This window comes from Hippoglossus stenolepis, chromosome 9, assembly GCF_022539355.2.
Source record: "Hippoglossus stenolepis isolate QCI-W04-F060 chromosome 9, HSTE1.2, whole genome shotgun sequence".
NCBI lineage: Eukaryota > Metazoa > Chordata > Actinopteri > Pleuronectiformes > Pleuronectidae > Hippoglossus > Hippoglossus stenolepis.
Window position 1 is genome coordinate 10598388 of NC_061491.1, and position 19240 is coordinate 10617627.

General features: G+C 40.9%; 1 protein-coding gene across 2 annotated transcripts; it reads left to right on the top strand.

Annotated features, from left to right (window-relative positions):
• Window positions 1–621: 621 nt before the first annotated feature.
• LOC118115331 (phosphatidylinositol transfer protein beta isoform) lies at window positions 622–17945 on the top strand. 2 transcript variants are annotated; one of them, XM_035166418.2, is made up of 12 exons: window positions 622–735; window positions 5049–5079; window positions 5747–5892; window positions 6136–6227; window positions 6415–6422; window positions 6550–6624; window positions 6716–6799; window positions 9507–9584; window positions 12316–12426; window positions 12797–12919; window positions 13620–13676; window positions 15239–17945. In XM_035166418.2, exons 1-11 carry the CDS (start codon window positions 716–718, stop codon window positions 13665–13667), a joined length of 816 nt encoding a protein of 271 aa, XP_035022309.1. In that variant the 5' UTR covers window positions 622–715; the 3' UTR covers window positions 13668–13676; window positions 15239–17945. The 2 variants fall into 2 exon arrangements, with proteins under 2 accessions (XP_035022309.1, XP_035022310.1); XM_035166419.2 differs by lacking the exon at window positions 13620–13676.
• The last annotated feature ends 1295 nt before the right edge of the window (window positions 17946–19240 follow it).

Genomic DNA, 19240 nt, shown 5'->3' on the forward strand with positions numbered 1-19240 from the left:
CTATCTATCTATCTATCCATCCATCCACATTCTTACCCACCGATTTACCTCCCCTACTATCTAACTATCTATCTATATCAATCCATCCACCCACCCACCCACCCACCTTCTTACCCACTGATTTACCTACCTATCTACCCACTTACTTATCTACCTTCCTACTGATCTGTCTGTCTCTCCATCTATCTGTCTGTCTGTCTATCTATCTTCCTTCTTACCCACCGATTTATTTATCTATCTTTCTACTGATCTGGCTGTCTGTCTATCTATCCATCTGTCTGTCTGGCTAGATGTCTATGCATCGATCTATCTAACCATATATCCGTCTGTCTATCCATTTATCCGTCTGTCTGTCTGTCTGTCTGTCTGTCTGTCTATCCATCTGTCTGTCTATCCATCTGTCTATTTGTCTATCCATATATCTGTCTGCCTGTCTATCCATCTGTCTGTCTGTCTGTCTTTCTGTCTATCCATCTATCTATCTGTCTGTCTATTTGTCTATCCATCTATCCGTCTATCCATCTATCTGTCTGCCTGTCTGCCTGTCTATCCTTATATCTAGACCTGATTGGTCGATAAAGATGCGTAGTTCCCTTGTTCCTCCCTCTAACCAATCAGCGCTCATAGGGGCGGGCCCGGGCGCAGTTCTTAGCAGCTCATGACGTCAGCAGCGCTGAGGTAGCGGGGCAGCGCCAGTTGTGTCGAGAGGAAGAAGATGACTCTCATCAAGGAGTAGTAAGTCCTGTTTCTAACTAACTAACCTGTAACCGCCTCCGTCCGGACCCCCGCTGGGGTTTCTCCATGTTCACTGTGGTGGGGGGGTTATTCCAGTGGCTGGAAGCTGATGGAAACTTTTCACCTTGTCTTATTGTGTGTGTGTGTGTCAGACACACGAGGGGAGCTCGGCTTCGCCCAGGAGCAGCTGTGGCCTACCGGCTTTGACAGACACGTCCGCTCCTCTCTCTGCCTCTCTAACGTCCACGTCAAGCAGCGGGCTCTCCAGCGCGTCAGCCCGTGAGTGTGCTGTGGGTTCCAAAGGGCACCGCGCTCACATTAGTACATTCAAGCTGTACAACCTGAGCTGACTCGAGCTAAGAACTAGCTCTCGTTTTTGCTAACGCTTGCTAACCTGAAGGCATAAGTTGAACGGGAAGTCTGCAGCGCCGCTCATGTTATCTCGGCCACATCGACTCGTAAACCCGTGCTGACGCCAGCTAATCTCCCCTGCGATAAGAGACTTTGAATATAATGTAAATTCATCGGATTTGCTTGCGTTAAACTAGCTTGCTAGCGGTGGTAGTTTCCAGGTAAGGCTAGCTAACTTACCTTTAGTTGTCATGAAGTTGTTTCAGAATATGCTCGTGTTGACATTAAACCAGCATCAACAGCATGAGTGTATCCAACTAGACCTGATTCTACGTGTTTAGCTAATGGTCTCTTTAACACTTTTATAAAGTTATGTTAACTTACTTCGTACCTTGGGGTAATGGTTTCTGATCTTCAACTTTGGCGTCACCAGTAAATGAGTTGGTGGTCGTTTGAATGCAGACAGGAAGTTTGTTAGACTTCTTCTCTCCTGTTTGTCAAGTAGTGACTTTTACCTTTTCGTTGGGATGAAAATGAGTTAGTATAATCATTCAAATTGAAAACCACAATTTATACTTGATCAAATAATTAGTGATTGTGGCTCATGTATGTTCAGTGGTTTGATTTGGACATTTGAACTTTATTATACAGTCTATACGGTATTTCTTTTAAATCCATACCTTTTGTTTCCTCTACACATGCAACTTAGTCACTTACTTGTATAAATGCATATTCAAATTATTTATGAATTCATTAATACTAATCACTTAAGTGATTGTTTAGACCTATTTTGTATATCATACTTCCATAAATGTGTATTTAACACCTAGTTTAAAATAAGCATATAAGTTAAGTGCAGCTCTATTTAAGCAAACAGAGATAATACACATTTTCACTGTCAAATAAAACATTTTAGTCAAGGTGATGATGCATTAATGTTAAATAAATGTTATTATTTTATCTGATGTGAAAATATTATATTGGTGTTATATATCAGTCAGCTGCAATGTGGTAAGCAGAAAGTTTATGGGAGAATTTGTGCACAAACTTAAATCCATTCGTAGACATTTTGGAGATGGGGAAAGTGGCGATGATAAGGTGATTATTTAGCATAATATTGATCCACTTTAGTTGCCCTTGGACGACAACTGTTCCATAAGAACCTTAAATTGTAAAAGATAACTTAAAGCGCGTGTGTCACTCACTCACTCACTGTTAATTAGCAGACAGGTATGTGTTTGATACGAATTACACTGTAAACATTTTTTGGGCTTGAAGCCCCTTTGGGAATAAGCTAGGAGGGGCGTTTGCATCTTTCCAACAGATAAACATGACCTTCCACAACAGGAGTTTTTTAATTATCTTGAGGTCAGAAGTTATGTGAGGACACATCTCCCTGATTTTGAGAGAGTAGGGCCAGATGAATTAGACCACAGTCTAAAACTTTTCGCCAGGTCTGAAATATAATTTCTTCTCTCTAGAATTCCTTGCAGAATATATCTCAGACGACTTCCCACACCATCAAGGCAGAATGGGAAGTTGAGCTTGGTGAACAACTATTGTAGGATATCTGAGATAAAAGCCTGAGATATATTCATGCCTGCTCGGTCAATGCACGTCACGGTCTAATACAATTTAAGATTTTACATAGATTGCACTATTCAAAGATGAAACTACTGAGATTGTTTCCGGATGTCTCAGCACAGTGTGATAAATGTGGCTCAACAGAATCCGCCCTATTACACAGTTCCGCCCTATGTCCTAATTTCCAGAACTTCGGGATTGGGATATTTGGAGGTGGAGTTAAAACCTGATCCGGTACTAATCCCCATAGGAGTATCAGAAAGGCTGAGCAGACTGCAGATGTCTCAACAACGCTTCTTTTCTTCTCACTGCCAAGTAGCTCATCTTTCTTTATTGGAAGAATAAAGAAGTACCCACTATAAAACATTGGCTAAATGAAATGATACACACTTCATGCTATGTGCATTTCTTCATGTAGAGCATTAGATTTGTTCTCAAAAACCAATCTGGGGAATTTGAGAGGACACCTTTATCTCTTACTTGAAAGGCTAAAACACCTTAAAACTGGCACGCAACCCACTCGGCATACATCCATAGGTAGCACTCATGAGAATGGGGGGTGGGGGTGGGATAATGATTACTCTGTTCCTGTTCTGTTGCTTTTTTGTAATCATGGGTGGCCCTGGCATGGTTAGTCCATTTGATACCGCTCGATAATAGTCCATTGTATAGATGTGATGTATTGTGTCATTGTTTAAGTTTCGTGTGTTTGTTAGTTTGTTTTGAAAGAGAAGAGTTCCTATCTGGATGCCTTCTGTGACGCTGATTTAACTCTTCACAATAATGGGGATATTGCGTCTGTCTCTGAATTTAATAATCCTGGGGATGATTGAAATACATACAGGCAGTACAAGAAGTCCCCTCACATTCTGACGATGAAAATAATTTATTTTTGTCATGTCACCGCGGCACTCAGTGCATTTTCTTTTATTAATGATATCACTGCTGTGGCTACCAAAGTCTGTCTTTCTTCACATCCACCTCACTCACAAGCTCTTCAATGTCGGTCGCTTGATGCCATGATTCACCAGAGAAGACCATTGGTCACCCTGGTCGTTTAATATTCATTAGTTGCAGGTGGTATGTTAGCTATGAAGAGAACTTTGCCTTCAGGTGTGCGTGCGCACGGTTATAATCAGACATTTATTTTGCGTATGCCCTTTTGCTTCTTTTTTTTTAGCATTTATACTTTTAGTATGAATCCTGCTCGAACTGTTTTATAGATGAGGCCCCCGGACTGATACAATATCATGGATGTCATTGTGAGGATTAGGGCCCAGTCACATAAAAACAAACATGTCTGTGACGAACCTTCGCCTCCCATTCACTTCCAATTGGTGTGATCGAGGAAACAAATACAATATTTGTTTCCTATGGCACGGCAAATTATAGCTCTGCTTAGTGTGTTCAACTGTTGTGAACTTTGACTTGCAATATTCACATCGCATTCACATATGGGCGACCATGTCCTTAACCTTCTTTGCCCTCAAGTTAATGAAGTCATGTTACTTCTGGACAAAACATTAATTCTCATTGTCACGTCTCATTTCGTTGTCATCATCCATCCACATTAGAGCGCGTGCGTGCGTGCGTAAGAGTGTAAGTGTAAGAGTAGACATGTATTATTTTTAGCCCAACATGACTCTCTCACATTTTCCTTTACTACTCTTCCTCTCACGCCTCTTTTCTATTGACTGTTCCTTATGGTGTGGCTGTATCCAAACCTGGCTTCTCTCAGCTCTAACTTTTCCACTCTGCTCTAATGTTGGTTTCCTCTCCTATTGCTGAAGTCAGCAGTACGGTGAACTGGGCTGTAGTATTAGGGAGTGACCACAACCAGCTTTTTGTGCCTTAGTTCGTAGTTCAAATCTTTCTCTGCATTATGGAGGTTATTTCTAATGCTGTGATGGAGTTTTGATTTCTAGTATGTGGACCGTAACCGACAATTAACAGGTCACAATCATTATGAATATTTAAAGTAAATAAGCCAGTTATAATGGATTTTGTGTAAATGTTGGTGAGTATAGATACATGATGCATATGGAAAAGCAAACCAAAATTTACAGAAGTTTCAACTTTCTCGATATGGAGACCTTTTATGGTTTAGAAATGAGTTCTCAGTTTTATTTGTTGTGCTATTTATGGTATTGGTGGGTTTTGACTGTTGATCAATTTATAAATTTTTCTAATTTATACATTTTGTATAGTACAATATAGTCGAATTTACTTTTGGTGTAAGGTTACACTTAACCTTGTTCATTCTGAGTTAAAGAAATTCCAATGTTATCTTGCAGAATTGTTTAATATTGAACAGTGTAACTTAAAAAATTAAATTCATAATTTTTGAATTACACTAACCTTCTCACTTTCTTTTGCAGCCGTGTGGTTTTACCCTGTACTGTTGAGGAGGTGAGTAATTGTTTTCTTATCTCCCTAATCATTAAATTACTATTCTATTTATATAAATTTTAGAGCCTTTTCACCAGTCTGCCCTCGTCATAACTGGCATTATGTGTGGTGACAGGAGAGTGGCACTTGCATTTGAGTAAAGATATTTTTATGAATTAAGTAGTCTGTTCATTTCAGTTTCACTAAACTGTAGTTTTAAAACTATTTCCACTTGCACCACAGTTCATTCTTTCTTTCTTTTGGCCATTAGTGTCGCATTTTAAAGCTCATTCCGAATAAATGCAAACCAAGTGTTCTCTTACAGTGAAAAACACTGAGTTCTGCTAGATAACATAAGCAAACATCTACCCTTCTGTTGCAGTTAATTTGGTCTGCAGATGAGTGAAATACACATTACACTCTCCAGGTTGCCCTTTATTCTATTTGGTTCATAGGGCAGTATAATAAAAAAAGACGCCTACCTTGCTCCCACCTGAAGCTTGTATTAAAAATGCTTATTCAAACATTTTTATCTCACTTGTTTGGTGATTCAAAGGTTGTTTATTGCTGTGTCCAGTTTCAGAACACATTGTATACTTTATTGAATGTAAAGGATAAGCAAGTTACTGTTGAACAGTTCATGTATTTTCTTTGCACACAGTTGTTCATGTTAATTTTGTTTGTACAGTACCAAGTGGGGCAGCTGTTCTCTGTGGCTGAGGCCAGTAAAAATGAGACAGGCGGTGGTGAGGGCATTCAGGTACTGAAGAACGAGCCCTATGAAAAAGATGGAGAGAAAGGACAGTATACACATAAAATCTACCACTTAAAGAGGTATGTGCGTTTATTTTTAAAATTTCATTATTTGACCTCATAACTGCCTGGTGGCACAGTGCAATAGCACTGTGCCACCAGGCAGTGGCAGTGTTGTCTAAGCTTTGTTGTGAAACATTCCAAGTAGTTCATTAGCCTTCTCTTTTGCAGTCTTTCCTCTAGAAACACTAATAGGTGTAGTGATGTGTCTTCTTTTCCCTTTTCTCTACCTGCACTTACCCATCCTCTCCCTCCACCCTACAGTAGGGTACCAGGGCTTATCAGGTACTTGGCCCCAGAGAGTGCCATGGTATTCCATGAAAAAGCTTGGAATGCCTACCCCTACTGCAGAACCAGTGAGTCCCCCTGCCATATCAATTTACCTTTGCTTTATCCTTGAAACCCTTTAGTCCTCTCCATGGTTAAACGCACGTGTGTTACTTGAATGCATGTTCTGTTGGGGTGAATTTATTGTTTTTGTGGTTTGTATGTATTTTTAATGGTGTTTTTTCCCTTGTTTGCTCATGTCTGACCTCGATCCAGTTGTGACGGTAGGTCTCCTTAAATAAACTTTGTATTACAGAAATTGTCAAAATATTGTAGTTGTAACTAAGTTAATGTTTCTCAGGTTGCTCAAGCCACTGATATACATTATTACTCATGTCCTGATGCTTCTAGAACGAGTATATGAAAGACAATTTCTTCATTAAAATCGAGACGTGGCACAAACCAGACGTTGGAACTCAAGAAAACGTGAGCACCTCTGCATAATATCAAACATCAATCTCACCGGCAGATTTGAGTTTATATGCTCTTATTGCATTTATTGTTTTGTTTTTTCAAGGTGCACAAACTAGACCAGGCCACATGGGACAAGGTTACTGTCGTGCCAATTGACATCGCAGACAATCTAAAAGTGGAGGCTGCCGTAAGTAGAATCTATCCGATCAGCACATTTTATGTGCAAGAGAAATTGGCGCCTTCATGTGGAGAATCCTGATCACTACCAAGCTAACATCCAATCCTAATCCAGAAATCAATGAATGTTTTAAATTTTCTTGACCAGCCGTGATTTACCTTTTAAGTACATCTTAAAAAAACGTCCACAGACAAAATACTTTCGTTCTTTTCAAAAGTAAGAGATTTTGTGTTCTGAACCTGCAGATCATCACAATGGAGAAACTAGTATCTGTAGATGTTTGACATAAAAGTAAGCAATTTGATTCATTTAATTCATTGTTGTTTTGAATGCACAGTTGATCCACTGTTGGAGTAAGTTATTGTTTGTTCCAAAAGACCAATAATAACTAAATAATAATTCATTTCATTTATAGGCTCCTTTCAGAGCACTCAAGGTCACCTTACACGGCAGAGATAAAAACACAACAAAAAACAATGTATAAAAGTCAATCAAACTGTCTGTTTTTAAAAAGATGAGGTTTTAGATGAGATTTAAAAATGGAGAGAGAGTCAACGTTACGAATGTCTGGTGGTAGAGAGTTCCAGATGCGGGGAGCAGAGCGGCTAAAGGCTCTAGATCCCATGGTTGTCAAACGGGCAGTTGGTAGAGTGAGCAAATTTAACTCGAAAAACAAATCGGGTCATTATCTAGACTTTGAGCCCATTCATCGGAGTATTACTACTTATCTCTTATATCCACTAGGGCTGTTTTTTAGTGGAACTGGAGTGGATCTAAGGCTGGAATATATATATATATACACACACACACACACACATTGAAGTACAATAAACATACCATATTGCCATCGTTAGTGGATTGCTAGAACCGAGCAGTTAAAGAATATTGATGTAATCACAAGAATCTCATTTTTGGTATCTGCCAATTCCTACTACAGCATCATACTTCTATTTACATTGATTAAATGTTGATTCAATAGCATGTATGTATGAATGTGTGTGCATGTATATTTGTATGTTGTCACAATGACGTATCAAAGCTGTAGACTACTTAAAATTAAGCTTATTTTCTTATGAAATTCTTGATATTTACAAAGCTTAACAATCACTCACTGTTTTATGTTTGTAAATATTGTTGCATACCAGCTAATTTGTATCAAGAAATCTTAGAAATTTAACACACCATGGAAAATTGCCTCAATAATATTTCAGAATATAAATGAGTTTTAATACTCAATTTGGAGTCTCTGAAATCTTATTTGAAGATGTTACACATTATTGCTGTTATTTGACATCCCATTGCCTCATTTCACCGTGGCTGTGTGTTTGTGTGCATGTGTGGCTATTTGACTAAGCAGTATTAGTGTGTGTGTGTGTGTGTGTGTGTGTGTGTGTGTGTGTGTGTGTGTGTGTGTGTGTGTGTGTGTGTGTGTGTGTGTGTGTGTGTGTGTGTGTGTGTGTGTGTGTGTGTGTGTGTGTGTGTGTGTGTGTGTGTGTGTGTGTGTGTGTGTGTGTGTGTGTGTGTGTGTGTGTGTGTGTGTGTGTACGTGCTTGTTTGCGGTGGGTAGTTAACGAGGCGGACGTGTTTGCCTTTCTGGAGCAGTGTGTTGTGTCTGAGGGCCCTATCAGCCCTCAGCCTCGGGCATGGCTGCAGGGCCTGAGGCACACCGCCAGCACAGATGAGTTTGTTAGTGTAATTAAAGCTCACAGTGCTTCGTATGCTGGAACTAGACAAACACACACACTCGCACGACACAAACACACTTGCGCTCTTCACACACACTCTTTAACTCGAGGAGTAGCTCCTTTTCGTCTACCACGGCACATCGATTCACAGGCCTCATTAGTGCAGCACACTGTATTGTTATAGTGATGGAGCTCTCAGCATTAAAACAGCCAAATTAGTTTGTGTGTGTGTTAGAGTGGGTTTCTATCTCTCTCCACACGTTGGGCACCCTCCTGTTGGCCGGTAGCCCTGAAAAGTAGCTTTTAGCTGCAGGCGCATCATGATTTATTTGAAATTGCTGGGCCCTTGAGCTGTTGATAATTTGAAAGCCATTTCATTTATTTGTATATTATTTCTCTGCTGCTTTATGAAGTCAACTTTGTCATGTTTGTGCTCATGTGCTTGGCATATGCACTCACTGTCACTGTATTTTTCTAAATGCTTTTTAAAATCTTTTTGCCTTGGGACCCCAGGGTCCAAGTGGTTTGTTCAGTAAAATGGGTTTGACAAGACATTACTGTTTGTACTGAATGTATAGAATAAATAGTGCGGTGGCAGTTAGAGCAGCAGTAGTCTCAAACGCATGCATACTTGAAAGTACAGCAACACAAGCATTACTCGTGTAGGTAGATAGAAACTTTCACTTAGACACATTGGCTCCTCTGTCACCTTAATTGAATAAACATTGCCAGTGGCATCAGTGCCCCTTAGTCGTAACCGCCAAGCTGCCAGTTCAGTGACATACTGAATGCTATAATGAAATAAAAATGTAATTTTCTTAGTGCTTTGTCTGAGAAACTAAATTACAGAAATGTCTTTATCACACTTTCTTTCTTTTTTTTTTCTTTTTTTCTTTGAACCCAATTGTTCATGGTGCAGCAGTATTCATGAATAACCGTAATACAGAAATTTATTGAACTGTATCAGTTTAATATAATGTAATATGTGATGTTTTGTATTGATTGATTTATATAAATTGTTCTCACTGTAGGACTACAAGCCAGATGAGGATCCTACCAAGTTCAAGTCAGTTAAGACGGGCAGAGGACCTCTTGGGCCCAACTGGAAGGTAATGCACTTGTGAAATGTGGAAATTCAATTTATCACATTCACACACAAATAGAGATTAATGCCCCACAATTCAACCAATGTCTAGAACCTGTATACCAGACTATTTGAAGGCAGTATACATATATTTTTACCCAAATAACGTTGGCAAAGACCCAACCATGACTGATTGTGTTTAATACAGGCAAGAAGACTGAGCCAATCAGAGGTTGAGTAAGGGTGGGGCATGGACCACCTCGGATGGTTTAAAAAACAAAAGACAAATAAAAAGTGTATGCCAGGTCACTGTCATTCACACTAGACCCAGGTCTGATCTTGGATAATTCTGTACAGTTCCTCATGATTTAAAAATGGTTGCTGGAGTTTTTTCATCTGAAAAATTCAGCATATCTGTAATTTAATATTTAGAGTTTCTTAAGGTAGTGAATAAACTAAAGTTGGTCAAAGTAAGATGTAAGCATAGCGAACATCCATAAATCGGTGTAGAGCAGAAGGTCCTCCCCGCAGCGAGGCCTATGCCACCTCTGAAGAAGCTTCAGGGTCGGGAGACAACATGCATACAACTATCGAAGAAACCCACAACAAACAAAAAAGACACTTTTGAAAACAAAACACATGACATTGCCAGAAGGTATGTGGGAGACTCTGAAATACAGTAGAAGAAAGTTCAGTGGTCTGAGACCAAACACTGAACACTGTTTTTGTTTTCTGCTGGTGGCAGCATCACGCTGTGGGGACGCTTCTTTGCACTGACTCTCTGAGGGTTTATGAAGATGGCAGGTTAAAGTAATGTAGCAGAAGAAGGAAGAAAGGCTGCTCGATCTGCAAGAGAACTGCTGCTTGGGAGGTTTATTTTCCAGCAAGACAACAACCCCAAAAATAAACTCAAAGTTACTCAGGAAATGCCTAAACACAAAATGATGTTCGTGTTGTGGAGTTCCGGAGTCACGGTCCAGACCTCAATCAAATCAAGAATTTGTGGCTGGACTTGGAAAGTGTTTTCAGTCCTGGTCACTATGAAACTTGACTGAACTTTAGCAGTTTTTCAAAGAAAAAGGAGATGTTTTAAATTGTAGTGTAGCAAAAACATATTCATGTAGACTTGAACTTTCACAGTATTTGTCTTGTATTTAATTTAGATTCATTTGTAGATAGTAGTTTGGTTTTCACACAGACTAGTGCCTGTAATCAGAGCTGGTGGAAGGTTGGAGTGGTGGCCGTAGCTCTGTAGCTACAGTTTGATGAAGACAAATCACCTCTTTCTTCGCTCTAATTGGACGTAATAGAAACATTAAGTCACCAGCTCAGATAAAGATTCTATTCTGAGCTCCGTCTGCCATCCTTTGTGTGAGACAGAGGATGAAGACAGAAATGGGACAGTTTGTATTGACATTGATTCTAAATTTGACAAGCAGCACTTCTGAATAAAGACTGATGTACTTTTGATTAAAAGTAATAAGTCAATAAGACGGAGCTCATCCACTCGGAGTAACTTTGTCAGGAGTTTTTTTTGCTTCCCCTCTAAACCCCATCACAACCCACAGCCTCACAAACGGGTCCTGCTCACTTTTACAGCACTGAGAATTTTCTGTTCTGCAGTGGAGCCCTCAAAGTTCACCACGGGAAACTTTCCTCTGCTTCAAGAATGTTCACAGAACAAAGGCAGCCAAACAGCTTTTAAAAAGTATGAATAAAGAAGCACAACTTTTTATTTTGTGTTTTTAATTAGATCACTTTCCCGTCCGCTGTGGACATGGGGAAAAAGACTGTTTTTGAAAAGGTGAAAAAAAACGAAGTAGTTATGTGACAACAGAGGCACAATCTCTGCCAGCTTCTCAGAGCAATAAAACTCTTGTCTATCTCTGCATGCACACATGCTTGCATATCAGTACCCTTTGTATTTCTGAAAACTTCTTCTCCTTTGAGTGGGGCACAGAGAGGGAGAGAAGAAATGTCACCGTAAATGTTTTGATGTAGAATCCGTTTCATGTGAAGTTCTCCTTTAGCGATGACAACTTTTCTAAACCCACTGCAAATTTAGAAATGTTTCTCATTTCCCCTCTCTCGCTCTCCACCATGATCGCGGCATCAAACGGCAGTGGGATGAGGGTGATTGAGGCGGGTCTGTGGCATTTTTCGCTTGGAATGCCGAGCCAGAATGAAGTGATTAATTAAACAGGTGTTCTCTGAGGGAGAGTGTGTGTGTTCTGGGGGCGAGCAGGTCCTAGGTGTTAATAATGTAACCAGCTTTGCACCGCGACACCCTTATCGTTTCGCGAGCAGCGTTTTATCTGCCTTCCGTGGCCACAAAGGCATGCCTGTTGGGAAAGGTGTCGCTGTCAGGGCGGAGGCAGAGAAATTGTCCCTTTATCTGGAGTTTATCCACTTTGCTCTGCCCCAACCCCCCTCTTCCTTTTCTTCTCTTTAGAGGGAGGCAGAGTGCAAGCAGCAGATGGATTTAGAAAGTGTGTTGTAGATTAGGGTACTTTTATCTGTGCAGAGCACATCTTCATATTTATAATTATTTCAGCAAGCTCCATACCCAAAGCATTATGTATTAATGATTTTTAGCTTTGAATGCAGCCACGATTAGTCTAAAATAATATTCTCAGTCTGCTGCTGCAGTTTTCCACAATTATTTTCTGCTTGGAAAGTTTTTGCTGTTATTTATTCTGATACTGAGCTTTTTAAAAAGTGATGGGTTGTTAAGTCTGCTGTTCTTCTCCCAACAGAGAGAGTTGGTTAGTCAGACTGACTGCCCAAAGATGTGTGCCTACAAACTGGTCACAGTCAAGTTCAAGTGGTGGGGTCTGCAGAACAAAGCGGAGAACATAATCCATGAGGTAAGTGACAGGTTTACACTTCACCCTGTCTATTTATCATGGGGCATGAGATGTATTCAGATTCTGGGAGCTTCAGTTTGCAGAAGTATTACTCCTCTTGGTCTTCTGACCAATACTAGTGCAGGGTGATGAGTCAGTATTGTTGAATGTAGAATCTATCATGATGGTATTATCGTTTCAAGTGTAATTCCACAATGACCTGCCTGTAATTAATGCTCAGAGTTAAATACATTGATTGTCTGTTATTGTAATTTTTCATTCAATTTCCTCATTGTAATTATTTATCTTTCTAAATGGCCGAATTAATCATGTGATATTGATTTTATTCATGTCATCCAACTCTAACCGAGTCCATCACTGTCTCCCTCAGCAAGAGAAGAGGATCTTCACTAACTTTCACCGCCAAGTCTTCTGCTGGATTGATAAATGGGTGGACCTGACTATGGAGGATATCCGGCGGATGGAGGCAGAGACGCAGAATGAGTTGGAGGACGTGAGTAAAAATGACCCATAATTACAAATAAACCCTGTACTTGTTGGGCTTTGTGCAGGGAACTGTCTCTGAGCTCAAAACATTTACAGGCTGCAGATGAACAAGTGTGACATGGTCGACGTTTTTATCATACAGAGTTGTCCTAGTGGAAACCTGCTTAAAGTATACCATTTTTTTTTTTTATCTAAACCCTCTTTCTGAATAAACATCTTAAATACTGAACCCTTTAATACTGGAGATATTAATGAAATTTCTTAATTTAGCAATTGTAAAAGTGCCATTGTTTTCAAATAACTTGTATTTCTATTTTATACGATGAATATTCATGTTTCCGTTTGCATAATCCATTAAAATGTGTGGAATTTATGGTTTAACATAAAACTATTAAAAAACTAAATTTCTCGTACTGCCAATAGTAAATACCAATATTTTATGAATGTATTATATCTTTTGCTTTGTGGGCTCTCAGCTTTTCTGTGGGTAGCAAAATATGAGTTTTTGTTCATTAAAATATAAAGCATGAGAATGGTTCTCTTTTTACATTTTGCTCTATAAATGTTAAATCTTTATATTTCAGAATTAATTTTAGGATTCATAACAAGCTAAAAGAAACCACACGTAGCGTGGCACGGTGCTAGCTGCCCACCACAGGCTTCCTTGTTGCTCTGTCCCTGATCTCCTGTATCTTATTTTTGTCCAGATGCGTAAGAAGGGCTCTGTGCGAGGTACAAAGCCTGCAGACGAGTAGCTAGGCCAGGTAGAAACTGAGTGTTGCTCTCTAAGTTGTCACTGGTAAAGGCCGATCTCTGCTCACTGTGGGGTTTCTGTGTTGTTGCACGTCTATGTTGCTCTCACTCTCTACTCTTCGGTGTTGTGAAGGGGCTTTTAATCTATGTCTATATGTGCACGCCTATGATTGTATGCTTTCACATGTAACCCCATAACTCTCTCTGAATTAATCAATAACACCAGATCGTAGAGATGTATGACGTATATGCTATGTTGTTCACTCTTATGCCGACCCAGTGAAAAATGGTTTGCCTGAGAGTGTGTGTGTGTGTGTGTGTTGTACATGTGTGCAAGTTCTTGTCTTCTGGATATGTCCAGACATCTGGGCAAACTTTCTTGGAATCACACATGCTATTTTTTAAGAGGGGCCCAGAAGTTTGAAGAAAAAAATCCACAGAAGACCTGCTCAAGACTATTACCTGCAATCTAGAGCCTCCCCAAAGAGGAACACAAGACAGAGAAGTGATTCTTCTTTTTAAATCACAGGCTTTAATTTCTGTGAGTCACCCTCTGCAATGTCTGACCACTGGTTTGCTCTTTGGAACAAATCAAAAAATCAATCTGGCAGCGTTTGGCCGTACAAGGAGTAAAAGGGAGGAATCCAGGCCGGACTGGCCAAAGTGAACCTGGCTCAAACATTCCTGGCTTACTACCAGCATACAGCATTTCGGGCCGACCACCCCCCACACCCCCATCTCGCCCAATTCAGCATGTGTTTCCCATTTTCCCTTGGAGTAAGTAAACAGGCGGTTACCATCAAAGAAGGCTGCGGTGAGGAGGCCGACGAGGCCTGAACCTCTGGGCTTTAGGGTTAGCAGGGTCACAGTCGAGACTGTTTCGGACCAAACTGCGTGATTACAGCCAAAGCCTACACGCACAGACTTGACCATTCAGGTTGTTGACAAGGCAGAGGGTGAATGAGAAACTCTGCGTTGCACCAACAGTCATGTTGGCTTTTTGCATATACCAGCCTGGTGGTGTTGGTGTAAGAAGGGGAGGCATGAGAAAAGGGGGGGGCTTCAAGATGGCTCCCTTGTCCTCATTAACATACAAATGGAATTCTGTAGTTGAGAAGGAATCTGTGCTGTGATTGAGCAAGAGGGGAGGGAGGAAGTGGGAGGGTGAATCCTCGTGCCATTTCATCAGATCTGTCTATTCCTCTGTTTAGAGCCACTGTTGGTTTGAACTGTTCCATTAAGGTGTTCGCCTATCAGATCGTAGCACTAATTGACTTTCCAAAGCCATCAGCCTCAGGATGGGAGAATGGGAAAGTGATGCTTTTATCCAGCTGGATTACAAACAAGACGATTGATAACTTCGGAGAAGATTTTGAGGAAAAGCTTTAGATTATAACTTGTAAAAATACACTTGTATTTTTAATGGTTTGTGATGCAAGTAAAACTTAGAATCCCTTTGCACCGTTACTAGCAAACGTTCAAGATTTTCACTGAATGCAAACATCCACCAAACCTGCCCTCACCTGTTCAGCTTACACAAGCGTAACGCTCTTCTTTTTATTTCCCCCCACAGCTTCGCAGACGGGGTGAAGTTCGAGGAACCAGCGCTGCAGAATAAAGAAAAGGCAACAGATCTTAAACACCCATGATGACAGCAGCAATGGTCCTTCGGTGCCTTTTTTACCTTAACTGATCATGCTGTGGGGGGAGGGGGGGCACTGCTACCTGCAATCAATAGAGCGGATCCCTGGCTTGCACCCAATCATAGACAATCTATCCACTGAGGAATTGATTTCTAGAAACCAGCATGATCCCTGCTGATAAGACTCTGGTTAATTTTGATCCCCTGGGCAGAGAAACGCCAGGTATCAGCACCATGTTATTGACGAGACCCAACATTCTGGAGAGATGTGAAGAGGAGCTACTTGCAGTAGAGATGTTTTTTTTTTGTTTTTTTTTTACAAAAGCAATTCATTGGTTTGATTTCACAGTGGCAGGTGTAGGACCAAAAATGTCCTCTGTACTTTCTTGTTTTTTTCTTTTTCCCTTCCTTTTTTGCTAATGTTTATACTCCAAAACATTCCTCTCTTGATGATCTTTGTCTCCTTGGTTTTAACTGTACACAGCGTGGTTCAGTGGTTTGCATTCCCTGGCTTGAGTCTGTCTGTTTGTCATACTCATGTTCCTTCCTGCCACAGCCTCCATTAAGAGATTACTAACACCCTTGGCACCTTGGCCCATTGCAATCCTCCCCCCACTTTACCCAAAGCACTGCATCTTATTAGCACTGACAATCATGCCCGAACAGGTATTCGCTCCCACTCCCATACAGATTTAATAGAAACCCCCACATACACGTCCATATGACACGCATACATCGCGCACATGAGGGTAAACATGTGAATTCATTTTCACACACACTCGCAGGTGCGGATGCCTTTGTGGTGACTGATCTCCTAAAAGCTCAGACTGGGCAGATCCATGCAAGCTTGTTCAGCTAAAGGATGTTACTTTGGAAGTGTTTACAGCTCACGCTGACTTTTTTTTCCCCCCCTTCCACAAACACTCCATATTCAGAAGACATTCTCACACAACGTACAACACAGCATTCCCCTCCATACTGATGTCCCTTGAGATAACAGGCATCGAAAAACGGCCACAGATGGTGCTGCACCCCTCCAGCCTCTTTGTCATCAAACCACACGGCTTGTCGCGCCCCCACCACCCCCCAAAAGGCCTGTCCCACACGTGGTTCTCCGAGGACAACCACCTCCAAATGGCCTCTTCTGTTTCCATGTGTTTACAGATTCATAATTGCCTTACCAGTGTGCACACGACGCCAGCACCACACACTTGCTTGCCTTAATCTCCAGACCTTTTTATATTTATCGGACCTATCAAACCTCTTGTACCTCTGCTGCCAGCTATTGCTCTAGCTACCTCCCCTATTTCTGACGGGCAATCTACCTAACGACTAAATGTTAGCAGTAGCTTTTAGCTGCCACTTGATGGGAGTAAATCATATCACACAGAGCTCCAAGAGCAAAGTTGATTTGTGATGACTCCTTGTTTTCTTCAGGGTGTGGAATGCCATGTGATTCCCTTGTTTCTTAATTAAGTGTCACAGCGCCTGAGCAAATGAAATTCCTTCAGCAAGAAGAACTCTGTATGTTTGTGCTGGAACAGCCAGTGTGCACTGTTGTTGCTCCAAAGGGCTGATTTACTTCTGTGCCTCAAACCAGCCATGTTAATGGATATGCCATTTTGATGACACGACTTCAACTCCATAGTGCACTTTCTCCCCTTAGGCTTCAGACTCGTGGCACTGGCCTACAGTGTTGATCATCACTAGTGTTATATACATAACTGTATACAGTACAAATGGTTTCCTTGGCTCATTCTTACTGTTTGTGGGGTTTTTTTCCTGGTCTGTACTCCAGTTGTGCAACAGCAATCTGGGGTTTGTTTTTATAGAGATCTATTCACATTTTTAAGACACTGATGCAGCCATACTTTGCTCAAAGATGTTTTTATTTCTTTCTTTCTGGCGAGGGAATACGATCACTTCCTTTCGTAATGGGTTATTGGCTTGTACAAAACAGCATAAATGGATTTCTGATATGTTTACATGTATTCAGCAACTGTACACCGTTTTAAACATAGGAAAATTTCAGTCTGAGGCAACATTTTTCAAAACAACAAATCTTCTCAGGTGAACAATGCAGCGCAAGGATCTCTTTGATATTCCTGCTCATCAGTTGCCCCAGACCACTGACTTCCCTCACCGTTCCATAGTTAACTGTGGGAAATGTGGTGCTATAGTTTGAATATGACAGGAGCTGGTTGTGATACAGTCTAGTTGGAGTAAATGCGTCAGTCAGTTGGTCTTTGTAACTGTCCTGGTGGAACAGTATGCATTTAAAGGGTGTAAAAAATATAAAATCCATGTTTCCAAGTCTATCTTAATGATTCTTGCTGAATACAGAACCCAGTGGCTAAATTGAAGAACTTCCATCAGTGGTTTTCCATCTGTTTAAGATGATGAAATTAGGGAGTGGAAGTGTTCACATAGCCACTCTACAGTCTTATCCTAATTTATGAAATCTACGATTGTTTAATTTCTGAGCTGCTTGCTTTTAAATGTTTCTGATCAGCTTTTTTGAAATTCAGGGGACATGGTAGTGAATGTATGATATATTGTGCCTTTTCTCTTTCTGTCAATCTTTGTGTGCCATCTTCTTATTGTATCTAAATATCAAATAAAAAGTTTATCTAGTTTACATTGTGCTCATGTCTGATTGTTTCCTTGTTGGAGACTCTGGGCCCTGAGGACGGATATGTCCATACACGGACTCGAGGACAAATTTTCAAAGATCAAAGATTTTAGTGGTCGGGGGTCAAAGGTCATCTGGCAAACATTTATTGAACTATAGGAGGACTTGACTAGAAGTTTGAGATCAAAGGTCAAGGTCACTGACCTCTCAGACCCTAATTTGCCTTGAGAAAGTTTTATCTTCAGATTGACTCGAGGGAATCATTTCAAAATTGGCACAAAGGTTCACTTAGACTAAGATTTTGTCCAGTTGTCATTTGGACTCAAAGATGAATCGATTAGCAATCCGTGGGGGCCTGTGCCTGTAACATTACCTCGGACATAGTTTTAAGTGTTTTGCTACTTCAATCCAGCACCTGGTGCTTATCAAGGTAATGCGAGAGCTGTTGTATACTCTCTGATGGCCTCATGATATAATAAAGGTATGTAGACTGAAACTGGTTGTCGTCCCTTTTTTCTTCTCATGTAAAGCCTCAGAGCGTCTATTAGCAATAGCTACCTAAGCTTTTTAAACAACTGTCTTCACTGTATAAGTAACTGTCTTTTGTAATATACACTAACAGATTCTGATTGTAGATGGAGGTTGAAGTGATAAGCGAGGGCTGATGATCGAAAGCTTTAGTTCTTCGACTGTAAAATGCACATCAGATAAGAATAACAATCCATCTGCAAATGGTGACTCCGGCGTGGACTTCACCTCCAGTGTCCCGCAGGTCAGAGGAGTCACACAATAACAGCGGAATCTGTGCTAAAGAGCAGGAAGAGCCGCCAGTCTGCTGCCTGAGATATCCGCCTTTTTTTATTGTTTGCGGAGGAACGGTCATATGTGCCCGCTGCAAGGAAACCGGTCGTATCTGCCCCAGAACAAGCAAATGATGCTGTTTCTAAAAGAGGAGATGGGCAGACTCGCCCACACACCTCCTGGTAAGTGGCAGCTCCACAGTAGTCTACAGTCGGCATGTATCCATCCATCCATGTGTCTCGCTCGCACAGAAGATGAAGGGACATGTCAGGAGTGAGCCCCTGTCGTTTAAATAGATGAGGCAACAGATGAAGAGAAGAAATAAATCCCAAAGGGAGGCTCAAGACCAGACTCAGCAGGACATCCAGGCATGTTGCCGCAGAAAGACTTGATGTTCAGAGCTGAAAACACTTTGTGAGAGCCAGAACGTCCAGCTTCATTGCTTCAAAACATAAGCACGACTCACAGCGTTCTTAAATGTGTCAAAATGGATTTTACAG